This window comes from Rhipicephalus microplus, chromosome 9, assembly GCF_043290135.1.
Source record: "Rhipicephalus microplus isolate Deutch F79 chromosome 9, USDA_Rmic, whole genome shotgun sequence".
NCBI lineage: Eukaryota > Metazoa > Arthropoda > Arachnida > Ixodida > Ixodidae > Rhipicephalus > Rhipicephalus microplus.
In genome coordinates this window covers 4,258,477-4,272,012 of record NC_134708.1, presented here as the reverse complement: position 1 = coordinate 4,272,012, position 13,536 = coordinate 4,258,477, and the positions used below count along the sequence as shown (strand labels likewise).

At 45.2% G+C, this 13,536-nt stretch overlaps 1 protein-coding gene across 3 annotated transcripts in view; it reads right to left on the bottom strand.

Moving 5' to 3' along the window:
* Window positions 1–13,536, bottom strand: part of LOC119163347 (copine-8-like) — a 40,225-nt gene that overhangs the window by 7,020 nt on the left and 19,669 nt on the right. For 2 of the 3 annotated variants that reach the window (XM_075873007.1, XM_075873009.1), the window contains exons 8-12: window positions 12,969–13,219; window positions 10,916–10,991; window positions 7,644–7,697; window positions 7,522–7,583; window positions 565–924 (exon numbers count right to left, since the gene is read on the bottom strand). In XM_075873007.1, the coding sequence (XP_075729122.1) occupies window positions 565–924; window positions 7,522–7,583; window positions 7,644–7,697; window positions 10,916–10,991; window positions 12,969–13,219 (803 nt within the window). The remainder of the gene's footprint in view (window positions 1–564; window positions 925–7,521; window positions 7,584–7,643; window positions 7,698–10,915; window positions 10,992–12,968; window positions 13,220–13,536) is intronic. The other variant, XM_075873008.1, reaches the window with a different exon arrangement.

Below are 13,536 nucleotides of genomic sequence, written 5' to 3'. Positions count from 1 at the left end.
CAATGGCCATTGTTGCTGTTGTGGCTCTCGCTGCCTTCAGTCTAGTGCTACTAGGGCAGTAAAGCTGGGCAACGTGCATGGCAACAGCGACGTGAGTCGGTCCGATCGGTCCGCTTAGGCGGGTAATTTGAAGTGTGCTAACCCGATGCGGACCACTAAAACGTGATTTTATTTCAAAATAGGCTCTTCCTCGGCACAAAAGTAACACTACGAGGTTTCTGGACTACCATTTCAATAATCAATGTCGACTTAACAGTTGCTTTTAGTGTCCCTTTAAGCAAGGCAAGTAGATTAATACGGTGCATTGTTTTTTTATTGCTTTGATTTAGCAGAAGAATAGTGGGACAAAATTTTGGGATATACATTTGCTAGTGCTTACACAGCCATGAGATGGAGAGAGCTGATGTGAATGCAGTATTTGATAAATGAACTCCAAGTATGCGATTTGCAGGAAGAGGGCGTATTGAGGTCCTATTGATCATTACTACTCAAACATTCAACAAACCGACAATGCAGACTTCTACAGATCTCTTATACACGGGCAGTAATGGCAGTAATGCTAACTTTGCCACGTGGTTGATGACGGGTGAAAAATTGGTGGGGCCGTAGAGCTGAACAGACTGGAGGGTCCTTTGGTAGGCTTCTAGAACGCCCTGTATGCCCACACAGTACGGGTCCGTGGCACTGCCGTTGAGGAAAAACTCGTGCGACACTCGCCCGTCGGGTGGCAGCCGTGCTCCAAAGCCCAGAGCAGGAAACATCTTGTCCGAGTCGTAGTCCTGAATGACCTCTCCCACTGCACGAATGGCCATCGCATACGCGTTGGGCCGCATAGGGTCCAGGAAGTGCAGGGACGCAGGGTTTCTGGGATCTCCGTTGGAGGCCGTAAAGTCCACCGCTACCGTGAAGTGCATCTGCAAGCTGCTATCAGTAACAAAGGCGAATTACAGAAGAACTAGCAACTTGGTACATTATATGATTATGGAACACTGAGCTGTATTTTGTAGAAAGTATCTTGTGTACCCAGAAAAGGCAAGCGAGTTAGGGGAGACAGAAGGTTAGGTGGGCAGATGAGATTAAGAAGTTTGCGGGTATAAATTGGCAGCAGCACACAGGACCGGGTTAACTGGCGGAACATGGGAGAGGCCTTTGTCCTGCAGTGGACATAGTCAGGCTGATGATGATGATGATGATCTTGTGTACAAAGTACACAACAAAGTAGTGTAAAATACTATGCACAGACACCAAGCACCTGTACTAAGTACACTGTTGTGTACAAAGTACAGAGCACTTTATACACAATAAGGTAGTGCAAAGTATAACATAGAAGCACTACATATACAAAGTGCCTTGCTGTGTAAAGCACAAAGTACTGTGTACTTTGGTGTATTGCATACAAAGTACTTTGTGCACTACAAGGCACTTTGCACAAGTTTTGTAGAAAGTACTTTTTTTATTTTATTTATTTAAGTATACTGCAGACCTTCTCGGTCCAAGCAGGAGTGGTACATAGGATATACAAACAATGATGTCACGTACAGAAAGGCACCGACACAATCCAAGAAAAGAAAAAGAAAAAAAAAGCTATTGAATTCCAAGTAGCCAAAACAACAGTGTCATAATGCAACGTTCAGAATCATGCTAAAAGGAAAAACCAGTCAAAGGGAAAGAAACTGCTCACAATAAATCCCTATTCGTACATGACTTCTTTGCGCAAACAAGTGTTGATCCTAAGTGTTGTTTGCCTCTTTTTCTTGTGTCCTTGTACGTGTTTGCGCAAAGAAGTCATGAATGAGTACCAACTCGCCCAACTTTCAGTACTGTTGTCCCTATTCGTACATTTGCGTCTATTGTTCAAAACTTATAGTTTTAATCTTTTCAATAAAGGATTCTACGGTGTCACAGTTCACAGCTATTAATGGAAGTTGATTCCAATATGCAATTGATGACGGAAAAACAGAGTTTTGTGAATGTTGTTGTGACTAGTGGGCAGTCGTATTGTCTTATTGTGGTTAGTTCTCGTGGAATGCCTGAAAGGTTCAAGAAGATAGTCTGATCTGGATATTGTATATTTCCCATGATAAAGAAGATACAGGAATTTAAGTTTAGAATGTATTCTCCGTTCGGAAAGGCAATGAAGTTCGGCTCTTTTACGCAGATTAGTAACACTGGTATACCTGGAGTAATCGGAAACTTTGTACAAAATAAGGCAGTACAAATTACTATGTACACAACAAAGCATTGTGCATGAAATACTTTGGCAACAATATTGTTTTTTTGTACTGTAAGCGGTCTCGAGCCCGCTCAGCTCAGAACCTCACATGGAAGATGCAGGGCCAGACCAGGAACCTTCTTTATTGAGTGGATCCTAAGCCGCAACTGCCCACTGCCAACAACTGCCACGTGCCACTCCGTGCACACCCGATCGTCCTTGTCCTCTTCCTTTTTTCTATAATCGGCGCGCTCGCGGCCGTTGCTCCCATACTGCCCCCTCCCCTCGGAAAAAGTAGAGAGGACATGCCGCATAGATGGAGGGGCTATCCCTGGCCACGGCAGACCGCACGTGGTGCACACAACCGTATGCCTGGGCAGTCAAGCGACACCTAGTGATACCTCATGGGCTGCCAGACGTCATAGTTGCTGACTCGCGCAGGGGTACCATCTCCGCCGCCGCCCGAAGACGGAAGCGCACTAGTCTCATTCAGGTTAGTGACTACGGTCGTCGCCGGTAACATGACGGGAAGCCGTTGCTTCTGGTGCAGATCCAGTCCCACTGAGCTAGCAAGCCCAAAGTAGTCAAAGTAGACCTCCTGGTGCTGACCTTGGTATACGGTGCTGCGGTCGTAGAAATCATCTCGATGTATCTTTTGCCATTATAGCCACTCGGATCTATGACGTCCGAGTGGTGGCCACTCCTCCGCGCAGTAGTCATTGAACGCTGGCGAGCTCAGCAGCCGTGGAAGCGTGATGTCCCCGCAGAGGCTCTGACTGATAATGCCTCTAGCTCTCACATTTCCACCCTCACTGATGATGCCAGATTGCTTTTCATCGCCTTTCTCGGCGTAGTTTCAGACCTCGAGGATAGCCACTTTGCGTTCCAGGGCACACACACCTGTGCAATTACTAGCGTTGGCCGCAGGTTCCTTCTTGAACGTGTCCACCCTTTCTGTCGCTCTCTCCAAGGATTTCTGCAAGTCTTTTTTTTTCTGCCTGCAGTTTGTCCACAATGGCGATGAGACTCCTCAGCTGCTTCATCAGTTCAGACCGCTCATACAGGATGTCCTCCACAGAAATGTCCGACCAGTCTGCCGAGGACTCCCTATTTTTTTTCAACAGAAGCAGTGACGTGATATCTTGACTCGACTGCTTCCTGAGCAGTTCTTTTCTCCGCTTTGCCTTCAGGAAGCTTCCCATCTAAACTATCGAGCGACAGAGCCATCACAGGTTTTTCTGCCATAGACAGACTGGTTGTCGCAGCAACCACTTTCTCCTTCCCTAGTGGGTCCTTATCGTGCCATTGACGCAAAAAGCGCAGCTGCTCCGCCTTCGCCATTTCATCATGCAGCCGCTCGACTCTTGCGGCACACTCTACCCATGCAGTGTCATGATCTCTGTGTAGTGAGCCTCTGGTTTTCTTTTCATTTCCTGGATGGCAGATGTCTTCTCGGCATGTGCTGCTCCAGCTGCGCTCTTTCCATGGCCAGTTGTTCCACGACACTCATGTGCTCTTCCTTCATCTTCTCAACCTGCACTTCGTGTGCCTCCTTCAGGGCCTCGAGTGCCAGCCTGAACTCCGCCTTCTGTGAGTTAGCCACCAAGCTGTGCTCGGTCTGGAAGATTCTACGCAGCTTCCGCTGCTCTTCTTCGTAGCCGGCCTTGACATCCTGCAGCTCTTGTTGCAGGCTCCCTCTCAGCACCTCATTGTTAGCCCTGGGCTCCGATTTCATTGCCCCCATCTCTGCGGCGTGCCTGAGCTCCAGCCTCCTCTCGATGTTCTCCAAGTTCTGGGTGTACTCGAGCCTCTGGGAGCCCAGCGTATCGGCGTACAGGTGCACTTTGTGCTTCAGCCGAAGCACCTCTTGGTCTTTCAACTTCACTACTTCCTGGTACCGTTTCTGACTCGCAAGCAGTTCTTCTACATGCCTCCTGTGTTCGGCCTCGGTCTCCATCTGCTTCTCACCGAGATTCTACATTGTGGACTTGTACTCGGTGCGGACGGCCTCTCCTATGTATTCCAGTCTTGCCTTCTCCTCAGAGAGCAGCTTCTTGTACTCAGCGCCCCATTCTCTTCCGCAAGTCGTCGAATTGCAGTGCTCGGGTCGAGTGCAGAGTCTGAGCTGGCACACCTGATGCTCTTTGCAAGCTCTACAATTTCATCCCTTTTCTTCTTTGGAGAGTAGAATGCGCTTTGGAGTGATTCAGTCTTTCTGCTGCTCCTCGAGTGCAGACTAGAGTTTCGAGACCTCCTCGGCAGCGGCATCCTTGTCCCTCTCAATGTCATGTGCGTGGGTTGCCTTCGTACCAGACTCCGATTCACCTGGTGTTATCGTCGTGTCCCTGCATTCGGTTACTCTCGGTTTCTTCCTTCTATTCCTCGTCTTCTTTTTTTTTACATATGCTACTTCATCATCCCGGGACTTTGTGACCGCGTTCATCATCGCCGCTCTCACTCGCTCTGCAGGGCTGTGTCACATCGCGTCAACGTCACACCTCGCGTCAGCGTCCACTCCAACGTCAGCGACATCCCATGTACCCTGCTGACACCAACGGGCCTTTGCCCTGCCTCCATGGAGCTCACCTCCCTCCTCCGCGACGATGGGTACGGTCGATGTAGACGGCTCGGCAATTCGCTGAGCAAAGCGAGCAAGTTCCTCGAGGGAAAAAAAAAGCGGCCCAACAGGTGTAGCTGGAAACGGGGGTAGCATCGCTGCATTATGTGCGAGACCGTAACGGCCTCAGGTGCAGTGGGGTTCGCTCGACGGAAGAGCTTCTGAATAACCTGAACATAACCTCGCAGACCGGTTTCTGGGTATTGCGTTCAGGTGCCGAGCTCTTGCCTGATACCGTATTCGTAGGAAACCGGTAGGAACTATTCCCGGAATGCCGCGATGAACTGGTTCCAGGACTGAAAGGGTGGTTTAAGCCGACATCGTTCTGCGGCACCCCGCAGAGCAACTGGGAGGACCCGCCGCAGAACGTCGGACTCTGAGAAGCCACTAACAGTCGACTACACGAAAAGATTGTCAATGAAGTCGAGGACCGATTCCCTTGCGTCCTGACCGGAAAAAGTGGGCACGGTCAGTGTCATCGTCAGGGCCATGGTCGCGGACTACCAGGTACCTTGATGTCCGTGGCTCAGGGGCAGGGTTATTTCCGTTGGGCGCAAAATTTAGGGGGTTTCGAGGCCGCTCGGCCCAGAACACTGCAGGGAAGACGCGGAGCCAGACCACGAACCTTCTTTATTGACTGGATCCCGGGCCGCAACTGTCTGCTGCCAGCCGCTGCCACGTGCCACTCTGTGCGCACCCAATTGTTTTCCTTTTCATTTCTTCTACGGTCGGGCCGCTCACGACCGCCGCTCCCATAGTACAAAGTATATAGCACTTGTTTCCAGTGCAAAGTACTTTGTACTGGAAATAAGTGACATGAAAAAGTAAAGGCGTGTGTGATAAAAGCAACAAAAATTTTTTTCTTGGTTTCTCGCAGCACTAAAAGCAATGACTACCAGAAGCATGATACTGACCTATAATATGGATTTTTATCTAAACAACATTACTATTTAAAGCTATAGTAAAAAGTCATTAATTAACTGATATCAAAGTAAACAATTGAACGACCAGCTAAAAAAATTTGTACTGTGCATAAATTTTGCAGTAATAGTAGTATTTTGTTGTACTAAAAAAAAAAAGGTCATGGTTATCGCAACTGTCTCAATTCTCAATGAACCATCGGCCATTAGAAAGTTATGGACTAAAGGATAAGACAGGGGAGAGGATAGTTGCGATAAAACAGGCATAAAGATGATAGATAGCATGTCTTAGGTGAAAAGGAGATGTCACTGAGCAGAAGACATACGGAAACAACACATGACTAGACAATTAAATTTCAATAACATAATCAAGATATTATGAATCAGAATAAGAATGGGATCACAAAGCTGGGCATAAAATTTTCACAAAAGTGATTTGCCCCAATTTTCTGAACAGATTTGAGAGAAAGAAGAATTTGAACAAAACACTCGTCTTATGCAGGACACAGCACATATGTGGCTGGGTGAAGCACAACACAAGCTGGATAAAAGCAAGCGAAGGTGTATGTAAGAAGAGCTCAAGGTAAGGTGCTGATCAACAATTACAATATATTATTATAAATAAAGTTCTGTAGTTTTATAAACTAAAACAGTATCTGACTATGAGACATGCTGCAGGAGCCTCAAATTAATTTTGACCACCTAAAATTTTCTGAATGAAAGAATGTCTTTGCGTTTTGTTTCCAATTATAATTGAATTCACCACAGCCAATATCAAAGCTATGAACTTCAGCTCAGTGCTATTATAACCGCTGGGTTGATGCAGATGAGTAGAACATTGCTGGGGTCACCAAAATGGTACTCGTCGAACAAACCTGAGCACAAAGTCATTCTGCGAAGAATGAAACGTGTTGGTTTGGTTTAGAGTAACGATCAAACATCTCTTAGTGTAATGACCCACATATAAAAATAAGAACTGAAGAAAAGTCAAGGCCTCTTATTTTTGTAATTATGAATTCTTTAATGAACATTATTTTTACAAGCTACAATAAACTCACATAACGGAACATTTTTTGCACCCTCAAGAGTCATTTCAAGGCCCTTGTGTAATCAACTACTTCAATCAGACAGAAAAGTTATATTTCCCCATTACTTGATTGATATGTGGGGTTTAACGTCCCAAAACCACTATATGATTATGAGAGATGCCGTAGTGGAGGGCTCCGGAAATTTAGACCACCTGGAGTTCTTTAACGTGCACCCAAATCTGAGCACACGGGCCTACAACATTTCCGCCTCCATCAGAAATGCAGCCGCCGCAGCCGGGATTCGAACCCGCGCCCTGCGGGTCAGCAGCCGAGTCCCTTAGCCACTAGACCACCGCGGCGGGGCGTTCCCCATTACTTGACAATACCAGCATATGGTTAACGCCATTTGGAACATATACTATGTCATCATGTTGCAAGGTACAGTGGATCGACTTTTTCGTAGTTTGATTTGTCCCAGTTTTATTGAATGAATTCAGGACAACAAACACAATCATTATGAGGCTCTTCCAGTTCATTATCAATAGAGCCAATTGTCAATCACTCCTTTCCTTTGTTGGCTGAGTTTAATTTGCCACCCAATTAATTACACTTTACTAAGTATTCAGCACATCTCATTAATGAAGGTACATTATACTTGGTCATTAGATGTCATGCCCAGAAACAGGTGTGCAAGCACTGAAATTATGCGGCAATCAATAACCTCGTTGAGTTAACAACACTTACCCTCCACGAATGTAATCCAGAAAAGTGGCTTGTTCTCGGATCGAAAAAGACAGCAACTTCACCTGCAAGAGCGTGATGGGCGTAAATGTCCAAGCACCATTCCTCCCTTTGGATAAACTCACCAACCCCGAATTCTTGTAGCTTTTTTTCGTGGCCTGCTTGTTTTTATTGATGATCTGTTGTAACAAACGATGCCCCCATTAGAGAATAGCGTGTTTGAATTGGCCAAATAAAAACATTTTATTGATTACAATTTATCTATTACACACAAACTGTCCTGCTTTATCATATATTAAAATAAACCATCAATAATTTTACATCGCCAATGTCAACAACTACCAATGTAATTTGAATTTAGAACACTGAAGAACCTGACAAGATACATGGCAAACAAGACTGGAGGCACACAACTGGATTACTATATAACTGTTCTGGCTTCAGCGTCAATACACAGGTTATATATATATATTTTTTTTTTTCAAGCCTCATCAGCAGGTAAGTCTATATAGAATGTATAAAAAGATTCCTCTAACAGAGTTTGTAGACTGTTCTCAAAATTTAGGCAGCGTGAAAGAAGGATCGAATCAGTGACCAGCCTCCTGTACAGTTTTCCATGCATCTTTTTTTATTCTTAGGCATATACCAGCCATTCTAATCTTTTTTCCACAAGAAATAAACATTAACGCTGTGCTCTACACAGATGGCAAATGCCGCACATTCATGGCCACTTTAGCAAATCGTGAGTATGTATATTTGGCAAAATAATTTGCCAACTAGGTTTAATCAGCAAATTTCTAGTTAACATGCCAAATCAACAAGCCAACTATGGAAATGTTGCGGAGGACATTAAAAAATGACTGATAAAAGCATTTAAAGCAACCTAGGCCTAATGTCATATTTTTTTCCTTTAAAATAAAAAAGCCAGCGAATGTTAAAAGACCACTTAACAATGAATTCTACATGCCGGTCACAGTATTTCTGAAACATATACTTCCATTGAATAACCCTACGCATTTTACGTCTTATGCAAGGCAAAGGTTTATGTTCCATAGAAGACTAAAACAGCTCGCTTATTGATAGGACACATTGTGAAAGGGTGCAGCTGCTTGTACCCAGCTGAGATAAACAAAGCATGCATTTCGTGTAGTTTACATTTAACAATCGTCTTTCAATTCATTGTTTCACGATTGTTAAATGCAGTAGTAGATCCAGTGGGCGGGGATAGGGGCTCCCTCCCCCGAAGTTTGAGTCAGCACCCACCCCCCATCCTTCAGTGCTTGTAGACCACCTCCGATCCCCAATTAGGACAAATGGGTGAAACCACTGTGAGCACCACACATTATCAGTATTTATGCTATGAAGCGGTCTTTCTGCTAGCCCCCACCTTTAAAATTAATGACTGAATCCACTCCTGGTTAAATGTGAACCACACTAAATGTAAACTAGACTGCTGAAAGACAGCTGGGAAATTGTGTTAAAAAAAACTGGCCACTTTATATACGAAGTGTCTCTTGACGAGAAGCGTACCAGAATCTTAGAAGAACGCCAACATCACCTTAATCCATAAGAAAGCAGGCATCAAGGACATGAAAAATTGCAGGCCCAACAGCTCACTGTTAATTGTATACAAGTTATTTACAAAAATAATAGCCAATAGAATTAAGACCACATTAGAGTTAAATCAACCAAAAGACCAAGCAGGATTTTGTACAGGCTACTCAACAATAGGCCGTATTCACACTATCAATCAGGTGATAGAGAAATGCGCGTAGTACAACCAACCCCTATACATAGCCATCATATATTACGAGAAGACGTTTGACTCAGTCGAGACATCAGTAGTGATGCAGGCACTACGTAATCAGGGCATCGAAGAACCCTAAATGAACATACTGGAACAGTGTATCCATAGCCATCATAGTTCTCCATGAAGAAAGCGGCATAATTCCAATGAAGAAGGGTGTAAGGTAGGTAGACGCAATATCTTCAATGCTATTTTTTACATGCTTAGGCCGGTCTTCCGGGCCCTACATTGGGAAGAGTTAGGGATAAGAGTTAATGGAGAGTACCTTTGCAACATGGGATTTGCAGATAACATTACCTTGGTGAGTAACTCAGAAGACGAATTACAGCTCAAGATTACAGAGAACTGGAGACGAAAAGCAGAAGAGTGGGTCATATGCATATAACTAAAATAATGTGCAACGGTCTTTGCACAGAACAGCACTTTGTAAGTTGTAAAGGAATACGTCTACTTACGACAGGTAATAACTGCGGAGCCGAATCATGAAAGTGAGATAACTTGAAGAATAAAGATGGGGTGCGGTGCATTCAGCAGGTATATAACAGCACATATTATTGGTACTTATACCTACGCTCCAGAGATTTGGAGACTTACAAAGAGGGTTCAACTTAAATTGAGGAGGACACCATGAGCAATTGAAAGGAAAATGATAGGTGTAACCTTATGAGACAACAAGAGAACAGAATAGGTCAGGAAACAATTGGGGTTTAAATTAAGAAGAAGAAATAGAAATGGGCCAGGCACGTAGCACGTAGGCAGGACAACCGCTGATCATTAAAAGTAACTGACTAAATTCTCGAAGATGGCAAACACACGAAGGGGAGACAGAAAGTTGAGTGGGCCGATAAGAATAAGAAGTTTGCAAGTCTGACGAGGCAGCAGAAAGCAAGGACTGAGTTGATTGGTGAAACATGGGAGAGGCCTTTGCCCTGCAGCGGGCACAGTAAGGCTGATTTGATAACACTTACCAATACTACAATCCCTGTGGTGTGAGCATGTTTTTCACATGAAAGTTGTCAAATGTTGTAGGCTCTATTTCATCATTTGAAAAAAAAACAGCGAAGCATGCACAAATCAGTCTTTATGAAACAGTGTCATAGGGCACTTCACAAAATGTGCCAAAGCTTTTTCATTGTTGCCTGTTATCAATTACGAAGGTAAATGTTGGATAATTTGTTTATTAAAAATATATTCACTGATAAAAAAATACTCATGATTATCAAGCTGAATAATGCACATACTTGTGACTGCACATTCACACAAAGCTCAGCATTACCATTCCTGGTGACACTCCATTAAAGACAGTCGGCATAAAGCATGTCCTGCCTCTGTGTCTTGAAAAATGACAATATTTGAGAAAAGACCGCACATCAGTATGCTTGAAGCACAGCTGGCAACAAAGTATTTTAGAATGTAGAAATGTAGGAACTCTGAACTCTTGCTGTGCTAGCTATGTAAGCACCATCTACATGAAAGTGCCCTATGTAGTGCAATATATAACTCAAATACCGTAAAGGTTTTATGCCTTCCGTGGGGTCCGTGCTTTGAAGATGGCACAAAATGCATACATGGATGTACAGTAGGTAATACCTCGTAACAGTTTGCTGGGCCTGGCCCCTCCGAGAGGGTGCGCACGTTCGTGTGGAACTCCCCGATGAAGTCGTGGCTGCAAGGAGCACCAGCACACTGAGCGGCATGACCAGAAGCCAAGGGTGTGCTCCAATGCTTACCAAAGATGGCAAAATATACAGCTTTGCAAAAAAAAAAAAACATCCGAAGCTTTGCTCTCCAAATGAGATCGCAGCTCAGCAAACACTTGGGTCCCTTCAATATGGTCGTCTACTCATAAGAAGGTGCTTTCACATGAGCTTAATACAAGCAATGTGCAGTTTTTTGTATATTGTCACAACGTGAAGACAGAGGTCGCATTTTAAGGCGCAGTGAAAACAGCAGCGGGTCGGTCTTTTTATTAACCGTGCGCGCCAGAGAGTTCCTCGTCTTTCTCGTGTTTGCGTTCTGCATAAAAGCGTGCAGATGCGCGTAGGCGCTGTCGCCTTCGTCTTTTTCGCGGGACACACGTGACAATATGCAAGGTGGGAATGGAGGCTAGCCCGCCGCCTTTGCGCGGTCTTTGCTGCCTATTTGTGCTGCTCTCATGTTCTGACATGACTCTCCCCTCCTCTGCAATCTGTCACGCTCGGGGGAGTGACATTTAACCCCTCACCCGGTAGCGGATGTCGACTGTGGCACCGTGCGTAAAATCTCTCAGGAGGTTTCACGCGCGCGCGTTGAGAGTGAGTAAAATTTCTCTGGGATGAGCTAGGGTGAGCATGCATTCCTTTTCTGTCCATCGTATCCTGTTGCTTGGGGCTCGTCGGGACTTCGCTAACGGCGCCTTGCGCCCGCGGCGAATGGTCACCTTCTGTTTCCCCTTTTCGAACACTAGGCTGAAGAGCGGTGCAGTCTCCTAGTGCGTGGTCATACTACGCCGATCCGTTCCTCTTGGAAGCCAACGCGAGCAGAGTTTTTGCCCTCTCTCTAGCAGCTGGGCCCTTTTGTCCCGGTGTCTCCGTGAATCCCTTTTGCCCACGGAGACGTGCTGGTGGCACCCTGTGTAGTACTTCTCGTCCGTGGTGTGGATAAGCCCATTTGCTTTCCTGCCGCGCCTTTTGCAACGGGCTCTGTACTGCGTTCTGGTGTTGCCGCAGACAATAAAGTATTGCGACCTTGAGCAGTACCGTGTTCTCACCATGGTGACAGTTAACGCGAGGCCTGCGGCTTGCCAAGACCAGACCCACGCTGGTGGCCGTAATCCTTTGGGATACGTGTACATTACACCAGGCGTGAAGTAAGTCGAAGAAATAACAGTTTTGTTTGTTTTCCTTATCTCTCTTTTGTTTATGCGAGGGGTCATTCCATTGAGCCGATGCATTCTATTACTTTAACAACTGGCTATAGAGTTGCCTACAATTACCTAGAGAAGAAACTGGCACTGCAACTATGTTGCATGCATGAGAATGCTGGGGTATGTTGGATTTGGATTAGCCTAAGAGGCACATTTAACAACACTTCTTTGGATGAAAATGATTGATCTGAACTCATACTAGCCTATTTCTTTTTAGCATTGCCCAGAAACTAGCTTTATTTACCTCTGAAGACTTCTGCATCAATGTACAATATTATAAAACATAAAAAATACAGAGCAGACACCAAAGTTGCAAGGCAGACGACAAGGTCAGTGTTCCCGCAATGTCTGTTTGTCATCTGTTCCTTTCTTTTGCCGTTCGGTCCTGCAGTACACATGAGTGGACTTTTATTCTAGAATATAAAATGGGTGAATGAGGCCCATTTATAAAGGTTTGTTTAAGAGAAGCCTTACTTGTGTAGCCATATCTACATTTGAAGCCAAGCCTCACTCAGCGCCAGCGAACACAAGCCTTGCAGGTGCATGTCCCATCATTCTTTAGACGGCACAATGCCCCTTAAGAAATTCGCATAGACTGAGGCATCAGATTTCTCTCTGGGTATTATTACGAGAAGCTCTGTAAAACTGGTGCTCTATCCCATCTTCTCAGCTGTCAGTGCACACTGTCTACAGTGCTAGCCATAAGTGAAACACAGGGTAAATGCAGCCGCCACTTACCCTCCTCCCAAGTCCCAGTCGTAACAGGCCACTCGTATGGTGCGGTCATCATCACCACCACTCAGCTGGCGCATCTGGATGGTAAAGGGGCGCCACGTTGGGTTCAGGTTCTTCTTGACTACCTCAGTGCGGAACACGGCCGTGTAGCTGTTGTCCTCACTGACACGGAAGAACTCGAGAAAAGGGTCGGACTTGCCAAACCAGTCCTTCTTGTCCAGCTTCTTTGCCTGCCACTGCATGTCGATCACCCGCTGCACATACAACAAAAAATATAAAGGCATTTTTCCTTTTGCCATTCTGCCGCCCGGAATTCTCATCGATGGCCAACAATGCTCAACATTTTTTTGCTCAACAACACTGCTCAACAACACTTTTTTGTCATAGTTCTGGCTCTTATCAGCCGGCTATATGACAAGGGTATGAGTGGCCTCTGCATTCAAAATACTGCCATGCGTGTTTCTTATTTACACTTACTTTTGATTTGGCTACACCACTGATGCTCACCCTTTCAACTTGTTTTTTTCTGTGGGTATGAGGTGATTATTTATTTCGAGCTCACAATACTCCT